General features: G+C 28.0%; 2 protein-coding genes across 2 annotated transcripts; one reads left to right on the top strand and one right to left on the bottom strand.

The window, feature by feature from the left end:
- Positions 1-534: 534 nt before the first annotated feature.
- Positions 535-1,419, bottom strand: LOC110621578 (late embryogenesis abundant protein 47). Its single transcript, XM_021765850.1, has 3 exons — positions 1,177-1,419; positions 785-1,090; positions 535-702 (listed from the first exon to the last, which is right to left on the bottom strand). The coding sequence occupies exons 1-3, from the start codon at positions 1,417-1,419 to the stop codon at positions 535-537; spliced, it is 717 nt and encodes a 238-aa protein (XP_021621542.1).
- Positions 1,420-6,629: 5,210 nt separating this feature from the next.
- On the top strand, positions 6,630-8,290 carry LOC110621577 (aldehyde oxidase GLOX). The gene has a single exon (XM_021765849.2). It carries the CDS (start codon positions 6,630-6,632, stop codon positions 8,283-8,285), a length of 1,656 nt encoding a protein of 551 aa, XP_021621541.1. The 3' UTR covers positions 8,286-8,290.
- Positions 8,291-10,456: the final 2,166 nt, after the last annotated feature.

Raw genomic sequence — 10,456 nt, 5'->3', positions numbered from 1 at the left:
TCTGAAAAGAGATGTGCGAACGCTAGTCCTTACATCAATAGAGAGAGCTAGGTGGTACAACAAAACATAAAGGAATGCTTAGATTCACTAAAATACATGCTCCAAAGCCAAGCTTTACAAAAGAAAGAGTTCAGGGATCGAAAGGAAATTTTGATGCCTCACACAGGCAACTCCGTTAGGCTCAGCAGATAAGATCGGAGAATCGTTGGAAGGTTGGCTCCATTCTTTTGAGTGGAAAGATCACACAAGATGAGTTCACTCAATCCCAATTCACTCTCAGGGAAAGGTTCACTCAGTACAATTTAATTCTTTAGACTAGTTTCCCAAGGGACTCGTACAAGTGTTTTTAGATATTGTTTTTCTTATATAAGAATGAGTTTAGTTGCTCGAATTAAATATTTACATTGTGTATATATTTTTTTAATTAATTTTATATAAATATTTTTTATGCACCTCTAAATATTTGTTAAACCTTATTAAATATATATATATATTTTTTAATATAAAACCAACCTAAATTAAGGTGCATTAAATTCATTTTAAACTATTCTGCTGATTGATTCTGGCAGCAGCAGCTATAGAAGCCGACACGCCCGCTGGATGAGTAGTGAGATATGGATCATTCCTCATTTCTGCACCTGTCACCCCTTCAGCATCTTTCCTCGTCGCCGGCCTGTCCGCCGGCAACTTGGAAGTCGCATCCTACATTCATGCTTATCATCTTAGTTGATTAATTCATAATAATATTTAATTAAACACACTAGTTGATTAATTGTGTAATTACCGCAAGAATATCCGCTAGTTTTGTCTTGTCCTCATCCCTTGCAGTCCTAGCATTTAGTGTTGCTGCTGATTGTGCAGCTGCAGCCACACCACCGGGGCTAATGGTGGTGCGACCAGTGGCTCTTACTTCCGCTGCTTGAATTGCAGCTGCATCGCTCCATTCAACTGGCTTCTGTCCGGCTGTTAGGGCTGTGGCTTCAAGTGCTTCGCCAATGGTAATCCCACCAGTCCTACTACCACCTTGTTGAAATGGCAGCGTTGGTGTCATCAGCTGGATTGGGGTTCTTTGGCATATTTGCCCAACAATCTGCGCCATAACAAATTCAATATCTACATTAGATAATAGCACCCATCAAATCTCTTAATAAGCGGGTTGATTAAAAGCTAAAGAACCTGTCCAGCAATTGATTCTTTGTTCCTGAGGATACGCCTTTCATGGGTATCAGTATCTTCAACTGCGATGCTTAAGCCAGTACCAGCTGCTGCAGACTCTCCGGCGCTTTTCTGGGTCTGCCCCGTCCCTGCATTCTCTGACGGCGTCACAACACCTATAATCTTCTCAGTAAGATCCTCCTGGACGGAGAGGACATCTCCGTCAAGGGATCCTTGAGGCCTTTGTGGCTGTTCTTGGCTCATTTTGTTAGAGAAAATGGATTAGGATTTTGATATTTGAGTTAGGTTAAGAATGAATGTTAGAGGAGAAGCTTTTATACGTGCATGGAAGGAAGGAAGATTAGGAAATGTTTGGCTAAGCAAAGAAAAGTGGAGAGGATAACGGGGAGACATTGGTGGAAAGGTGAATTCCAAGTTGATATTTTGGATACAGAACGTTGACCACCAATAGATTGCGACTCGCACGGTGTTCATTGGTTGCATTGGCCTTTCTATGTATGGATCAAAGGTTGATATTTGTTTGACTCACTCCCATTTTTTCTATTTAATTTCTTTTACTTTTCGGGCAATATGTTAATTATATTTTACATCAGTTAATAAAAATCAGATTTAAATAATATTTTTTAATTTTTTTTTAGAAAATAAAATATTTGCATAAGATTAAAAAATAATTGAAATTCATGTAATTGAGTTTTGAATCTATTTAAATCATTTTAATGAATTATTGAACATCTCATACATAAATACAAAACTATATAAGCCTTCAAAATGGAAGGGAGTATACATTCTCTGGGTTAAGGCCATCTCCAACGCTGCGCCAATTTCTATTTTGGCGTTGGAGATGGCCCTGCAACGCATGCCAAAATCCTACGGGATTTTGGCGCACCACTACAGTGTCACGCTAAATATGGCGTGACACTGTAGCAGCGCTATTTTCTGTTTTTTTTTTTCTTTTAATTTATAATATAATTTAAATTTTATTTCTTTTTCTATTTTTTTAAATTATAATATAATTCAAAATTTATATATATTTTCAATTAAGTTTAATTTTTTTCACTTTTATAATTTTTTATATTTTTAATTTATTTTATATTTTTATAATTATTAAAAATTAATTTAAATTAATATATTCATAATTATAAATAATATTTATAATAAATTAATTTATTTATAATATATTATATAGAATAATATAAATAAATTAGTAAAGTGACATATATATTATAATTGAATAATATATATTAATTCAAAATACAATTATTCACGGTACATTAAATTAGCTTGTAATTTTTTATTGATAATTTAATATATATGAGTTTATTTTATATTTAGTTTGCTAATTAATGTATGTTTATAATTAATGTTTAAGTAATGTTTTTTTATAATTATTATTTAATTAATATAATTTTATAATTAATATATTTTTATTTATTTATTTATAAAATAATTAAATATTTGAATATTGGATGAAAATATAAAATAAATAAATATTTAGAGTGAATATATAAAATTATATGAATTTTTTGAGTGAAATATATAAATAAAATTAAAGTAAAATAAATAATATAATATTAAAGAAAGAGAAGAATATAAATAAAATATTCTTTTTAGTGTTAAAAATGGTGCAGAAAGTTGGAGATAATATTGCACTATTTTAGTGTAAAGCACCAAAATAGTGCAAAAAATGGTGCATAGGGTTGGAGATGGCCTAAGAAAAGGAAAAATTACTTTTTTTTTTTTCCGAAACGAATTCGTGCCTTTAATTTTTAAAATTCAATATTTTCGTTCACAAGATTTAATTTCGTTAAAATTGGAGATTCTTCCATCAAAATTGGAGATCTTTCTATCAAAAATATCATTAGTGACAGAAAAAAAATAATCGAATTACTTTTTTAAAATCCAATACTTTAATCTCTAAAATTTAATTTTTACAAATTTATAAATCGTAGAATTGAAGAAAAAAATACATTTTTATTTTTAAGATATTACATAATTAACAGATTTATCTTTTTATTTTTTTAATTCAACACTTTATTTTTTGAAATTTAATTTCATCAAATTCAAAAACGAAAATCTCGAACTCAATTTCTATAAAAAAATAAAAATTTTAATAAATTTAAAATTTAAATTTAATAAAAATAATAAAAATTAAAATATATAAAATTTAAATTATTAAAAATAAAAAATTAAAACTCATTAGAAATTATTTTTGTGATATCGCTCTCTCTCGATCTCTACTCGCCATTTAAAAAATTCATTAAAACGTCTCTGACATTTTAAAAAGTCTACTAATTAGTCTTTCCGTTAATTTTAGTCGTTAAGTATTATAAAAAAAATCTAAAATATTCCTGATATGAAGGGATTAATTAATAAACTTTTTAATAATCTGAGGGACTAACTAATAATTTTTTCTAAATTATAGGAACTAAATAATAAAAAGTTTAGTGATAAAATTAATAGAAAAACTAATCATAACATTTTAATATATTTTTTAAATTTGAGAGATTAAGTATAGAGTTTTTCTATATTATAAAAATTAAATAGTAATTTTTTTATTTTATTATTTATAAGAGTATTTTTAAAATTATATTTATTTTATTTTCTTTGATTAATGTGAAAATTATTGATTTAATAAAAAATTTTAATAGATTAAATTTAAATTTTAACGAAATTAAATTTTAACGATGAAATGTTAAGTTATGAAATAGAATGGTAAATCTGTTAATTATGTCATATTTTAAAAATTAAAAAGTAATTTTTTAAAAAAATATTTATAATTTATATTAATTATAATTATATGTATAAGGATTGGATTACATCTAGACATACACCTATTCTCTAGATGAGGCACTATGTCGGCGCAACACGGCAAATAAAGGAGAATTGGTCAGACGTAACACGGCAAACAAAGGAGAACTGGCCTCTAAAGGAAAACGGAAGAAAAGAGAAAAATATTTTTATCTCAGGAACTAGAGAGAGAGAGAGAGATTAAGGTAGCTGTCAGCATGCTTCTTGTTCTCTCCAAATGGTCCGCCCTACAATTAGCCATTGAGAACAAGTGGGTGGGCTTGACACGGGACAGTTTGCTAACCAGCTGGGCTCCAATATCTTCTCCTGGTCACACAATACAAATGTAAATTGATATAAATAAATTTTTTTTATTTTTTAATTGTTTAAAATATTAATCTATTTCGGTCGCAGTTTTGTAGTGCTGAGTGATTCCATTTTGTTTTGGATAGCCATTTTTTGTAAGCCTACTAATTTTCAATAATTTTATGAGAAAGAATATTTTTGATATCAATTCTCGTAGATGGATTTAAATTAAATCAATTAATTTTTAAAATTATTTTTCACTTGTCTTAAAATTATTAATTTAAATCATTTAATAGGTTTTTAATATGTTATTATATATAATTTTAAATCTTAATAAATTCTCAATATGAAATGTTTTGAATAGCTGGATCCAATATAACTTATCTTAATTCGAACATATGATGTACCTCCTTTTATCGATATTTTTTATAAAAATATAACATTTATTACTTCTTTGAATTTATTATTATGAAATTTTATAATTTATTTATTTTATATTTGTATCCGTGGATCCATTTTGATTATGAGAATTATTTTCCATTAATTGAAAATGTGTTGGAAACTAAATATATATTAAATTAAAAATCATTAAATAACTTGATTAATCATTTTAAATTAAATAAAAAAATAATTTAAAAATAATTTAAATTAATTTATATAGAGTATTACAATTAATAAAATTGTGTGAAATTATTTGGAAAGAAAAGTAAAGGTGTTCAAAATACCAAGGAACCATAATACAATGAAGACGTCTTAAAATTTAGTGAAAGAAAATATCAGTTGGAAAAAGCTCACTTTGCTTGTAATATCAATTGGAAATGTATTTAAAATTGAATATATACATTGGGGGCCTAGTGGAGGAAAGATGGAACATTAGTTGGAAATTTAGTGGCTCACTTCATACTTTTTCTCGAACTGAGGTATGCCTTTTTATATCATGGCTTTAAATCGCTATATCGACTATGATTATATAAGATGAGACGATGGGTGTTTACGTTTTGGTACAAAAACTCAATATATGGCTTTTTCAATTTTTGAAGTTGTCAAAGTTGCATTTTTTTTAATTAATGGATAAAAAATTTTGAAGATGATTTATGTATGTAAATACTTTTCTCTTTTTAAAAATTATTAACGAATTTAAAAAATATTAATAAATTTATTGATAATTCAAAAATGTAAATTTTATAAAAAATATTAAATTTATTAATGAATTTACTATCCGTCAATAAATTTAATATTTTTTTTACTTATTAATTTAATAATAAAATTTAATAATGAATTTTTAATTCTGTTAATAATTTTTTAATCATGTTATTAACAAATTTAGAATTTATTAATAATTTAAATATTTTTTTAATTTATCAATAGATTGAAATTCGTTAATAAATTAAGATTTACTATTCTGTTGCTAAAAGATGGTTGGAAGGAAATTTATTACGTAACTGGTGGTTAAACCATGTAGAGTAGCTTGATTGATGCTCAGTGTTGTAATGCTATTATAGCAATACAAAAATAAGAGATTTTTTTTTTTATTTGGAATTAGAAAAATATTATTTTCCAAACTAAGTCCAGAAAACAAAACAAATAAATATAGGGCTTTTGCTAAATCCAGAAACCCCTTCGAATTCTTCATTTTCCTAGCTTTCCACTACAAGGCACAAGCTAGCTATCATATTTTATTGATTGCGCAATTCACGCCAATAGCATAGCTCGCCCTTTCCCCTGCAGCTCACGGGGCCGTGCCAAGATTACTTTCTTAGTTTCCACCTATTGCTAGGAAGTTTATATCTGCACATCATGACATCACAATCATTTAATATAGAATAAGGACATCTACTCATCATAGATATATAAATGCGCAACTGAAAATAAAATAGTCTTTCAGATTTATTGAGATGCATTTTACTATTAAATTAAATTTATATATAAAAAATATTTTTTACATTAAAAAAATATATTTTTATTTACAAACAAATGAAATATAAAATTAAAAGATTCACATAAATTTTATTTAAATTTAAATTAAATTTAAAAGAAGTATAATTATATTTAGGTGGAGGACAAGTAGGTCCCATGTTATTAGAATAAAAAACATCACATGTTCATCCATCTAAATATTGCCACACTTTTTCTAAATTTAATTTCAAATTTAAATAAAATTAATAAATTAAATTGTAAAATTAAAATATTCAGATAAAATTATCAAAAACACAAACATTTGTATTTTTTATGCTAATTAGCCTATATTTTTATACCAATGTATAAGCTTTGATTTTAATTAAAATAATAATATTTAATTGATTGAATATATAGCTGATTTTGCTAACTCTTTGTGATACTAGCAAATCTCTCGAACCACAATGACCTTTAACATAATCAAACTCCTCCTGCTTTCACTCCCATTCTTCACCCTTCACTCCCCGGCGATATCCCAGAGGCCCGATCACACCGCATCGTCATACGCCGGACGCCATGGGGAGTGGACTCTATTGCAGACAAGCATAGGCATAACAGCAATGCACATGCAACTCTTACATGATGACAAAGTTGTCATCTTCGACCGTACAGATTTCGGCAAATCCAACATTTCCCTTCCTGGTGGCCGCTGCCGGAATGACTCCAAGGACCAGGCTCTGCAGGTAGATTGCACTGCGCACTCCGTCCTCTACGACGTTGCCACCAACTCATACCGTGCTTTAATGGTCCAAACTGACACTTGGTGCTCTTCTGCTGCAGTTTTGGCTAATGGAACCTTAGTTCAAACTGGTGGATTCAATGATGGAGACCACGTGATTCGTATGTTTACTCCATGTTTGAATGGAATCTGTGACTGGATCGAGTTCAGAAACTATCTGTCACAGAGAAGATGGTATGCAAGTGATCAAATCTTGCCGGATGGAAGAATTATCATTGTTGGTGGTAGAAGGCAATTTAACTACGAGTTCTATCCTTCTCGTTCTGGTACTTTTGAGCTTAGTTTTTTAAGGGAGACTTACGATAAAAGCGAAGAGAACAATTTGTATCCATTTCTGCATCTCTTACCAGATGGAAACTTGTTTGTTTTTGCTAATACTCGATCGATATTGTTAGATTATAATCAAAATCGTGTGATCAGAGAGTTTCCTCGGATTCCTGATGATGTTTCTCGTAATTATCCAAGCACAGGATCCTCAGTTCTACTTCCTTTAGATGAAAACAATGGCAGGATTGAAGCTGAAGTTCTGATTTGTGGGGGTGCACGAAGGGGCTCAGATCTACCAGCCAAGAGAGGAGTCTTTCTTCCTGCAAGTTCTACATGCGGACGTCTGGTGGTCACTAAGCAAAACCCTAGTTGGGTAATGGAAACCATGCCAACTTCACGAGTCATGAGCGACATGCTGCTACTTCCCACCGGCGACGTCATTATCATCAATGGCGGCAGATCAGGCACTGCTGGGTATGATTCTGCGAGAGACCCTGTAACTACTCCAGTCATATACCGTCCATCTCAGCACCCTGACTGGCGTTTCTCGACGATGTCACCATCATCAAAGCCAAGAATGTACCACTCCTCCGCGATTTTATTGACGGATAGTCGTGTTCTAGTGGGTGGCAGCAACCCCCATCCGGCCTATAGTTTCACCGGCGTAGTATTCCCAACTGACTTGAGCTTGGAGGCATTTTCACCGCCATACTTATCAGAAGAGTACGAGTACATAAGGCCAAGAATTTTATCGGCGGACCAGACATTAGGATATCAGAAGACATTCTCAGTGAGTTTCCAGGTTGACGAGTATTTATCAGACACGGTTTTATCAGTAAGAATAGTTTCACCTTCTTTCACTACACATTCATTTGCTATGAATCAGAGGATGGTGGTGCTGAAGATGAGTTCCATCACTCATCAGTTGTCTGATTTGCATACTCTGAATGCTGTTGGACCATCAACAGCTGAGATTGCACCAGCAGGATACTATCTGTTGTTTGTGTTACATGGTAACATACCTAGTACTGGTGCATGGGTGAAGATTGGATGATGGAGATGGGGATTTGAAGAATTAATGTTGTGGTTTTGTTAAAGGGTTTCTATCCTGCAATTATGTACTTATGAACAAAATAGTGCTGCTTTGTAACTTAGCATTATTATGGAAATCACCAAATATGAAATTATATAAGAAAAAAAGATCTTAATGAGTATTCCCAATTGATAAAAACTCGTTAAAATAATTCTTTTTATAAAAAAAAAAGAGAATATTAAATTTTTTTAAAATAAAAAATTAATTCCACCATGAAAAAAAAATTCACATTAGAATTTTTAGATATCGTATTTGACATTTTGGTTGTACAAGGGGAAAAAAATCTTACTTCTCTTGTAAACAAAATCTTCAAATGTTATTTAAGGTAAATAGTCACGTCGAAGAGGAACGATTGCTATCTTTCCCTCTTTTTCATTATATTCCCTTTCATATATTGAAATTTGATATGGACACTTTTCGAAAAAGAAAAAAAAAATTATAACGAAAAATTATACACAACAGCTATAATATAAATCTATTTCCCATTAAAAATTTAACAGAAATGATACATCCTTATTCTAGTCTGTATTAAAAATTAATATTTTAATTTAAATAATAATCATCAAAAAATTTTAAATTTTATTAATTTCAATAATTATATTTTATAATTTTTATTAATAAATATATTTTAAATTAATATTTTAATTTTATTTAATTTTTAATTTTAATTTAATTTGTTTATAATTTTAGACGACATATTTTAAAGACTTTTTAATTTATTTTTTAATTTTTTTAATCAATAAATGCAAGATTATAAATATTGTGATAATATTAATTCTAGTAAATTAAAAATTATGATTCTTTCAATTTAAAAAATTAATTATATTTATTTGACTAGACTTAAAATTAAAAATCTGTTTAATAAATCTAAAATAGATAAATTCATTATATAATATATAAAATATAATTATAAATTAAATTTATTATGCTGATAACTCCGGACTACATCACTGTATTTGGTAAATACCGCTCCTGCTGACTAGAATTTATTTGAATCGAGTCAGTGGCTATATTAGGTTTGTTGGTGCTTGTTTGATTTTGGGTTGAACTTATTTTTATTTGTTTTGATTTAATTTTGAGTTTTTGTTTTATTTTTTTATTTTTGGCAAATTAAACTTTTGAATAATTCTTTTTCTTTCTAATTTGGAACAGTCGCGATTCTCCTCACAGGACCACTCCTATATATTTGACGTAACGAATTTGTATTTGCTTTCATGCATTGAAAGTTGAGATCTATGAATTTAGTCATTCATTGACTAAACTACGTCGTTAAATAAAAATTAATAACCTTAATTTTCATTTTCTGACTGTATGAATAATATTAATCAATCATTCAAAAAAATAATACACCTTTTCACAAACTGAAGGGCCACTAATTAAATATTTAAGTATTTTGAATTTGCACAAATTTTAAAATTTATTATTTATACCACCATATTTGGTGGGTTCGGTTTTAATCAAACCAAATCGAATGAATTGAAAATTAAAATTTTAGTATTTATAAAAACCGAATTGATTTTGATTAGAAACTGAATCGAATTGAATCAGTCTAATTTAATTTAATTCGATTCGATTTGATAATTTTTAATTTTTAATAAATTTTTTATTTTTTACACTTTATTTTTAATATTTTAAAATTTAATTAAAATATTTTAATTTTAATATAATTCAATTTTTCTATATTATTAAAAATAACATATTATTATCACTAATAAATTCAGTTTGATTTTTTTATTTTTTTTTATCAAAACTGAATCGAATCAAAATAACTGAAATTTTTAAAATTAAAAACGAATCAAATTAAAATAAAATAAATAAAAAATCGAAATAAAATTTTAAATTAATTCAATTCGATCAATTTTTTCTGCTCGCTACTAATTATCATAAATCTTTTAAAGTCTTCCACACTAATCGATTATGAATGCATGATATTTAATGATTATATATTTTAAGTATTTATTAAATTATGTTTAATTTCTATTATTACGGCTGTTGATAAGTTCTATATGATTATCAAAATTTTATTAAATATTTTAATTTAATTATTTAAATATTTATGAATTGTCACTTATATTTATCAATTAAATTAAATGCTGAAAATAATTTAAAAAGTACTTAAAATTAATCACTAT

Source organism: Manihot esculenta, chromosome 8 (assembly GCF_001659605.2).
Source record: "Manihot esculenta cultivar AM560-2 chromosome 8, M.esculenta_v8, whole genome shotgun sequence".
NCBI classification, from domain to species: domain Eukaryota; kingdom Viridiplantae; phylum Streptophyta; class Magnoliopsida; order Malpighiales; family Euphorbiaceae; genus Manihot; species Manihot esculenta.
Note: the sequence above shows the minus strand (reverse complement) of the source record. Positions and strands in the feature narration are given on the sequence as shown.

Excerpts from the sequence above, each read along its gene's own strand:
- LOC110621577 (XM_021765849.2), top strand. The coding sequence starts at position 6,630 with ATGACCTTTAACATAATCAAACTCCTCCTGCTTTCACTCCCATTCTTC.
- LOC110621578 (XM_021765850.1), bottom strand. The coding sequence starts at position 1,419 with ATGAGCCAAGAACAGCCACAAAGGCCTCAAGGATCCCTTGACGGAGAT. Across the intron at positions 1,091-1,176 it reads AAGAATCAATTGCTGGACAG|ATTGTTGGGCAAATATGCCA; the intron begins GTTCTTTAGCTT and ends GTTATGGCGCAG. Across the intron at positions 703-784 it reads AACTAGCGGATATTCTTGCG|GATGCGACTTCCAAGTTGCC; the intron begins GTAATTACACAA and ends GCATGAATGTAG.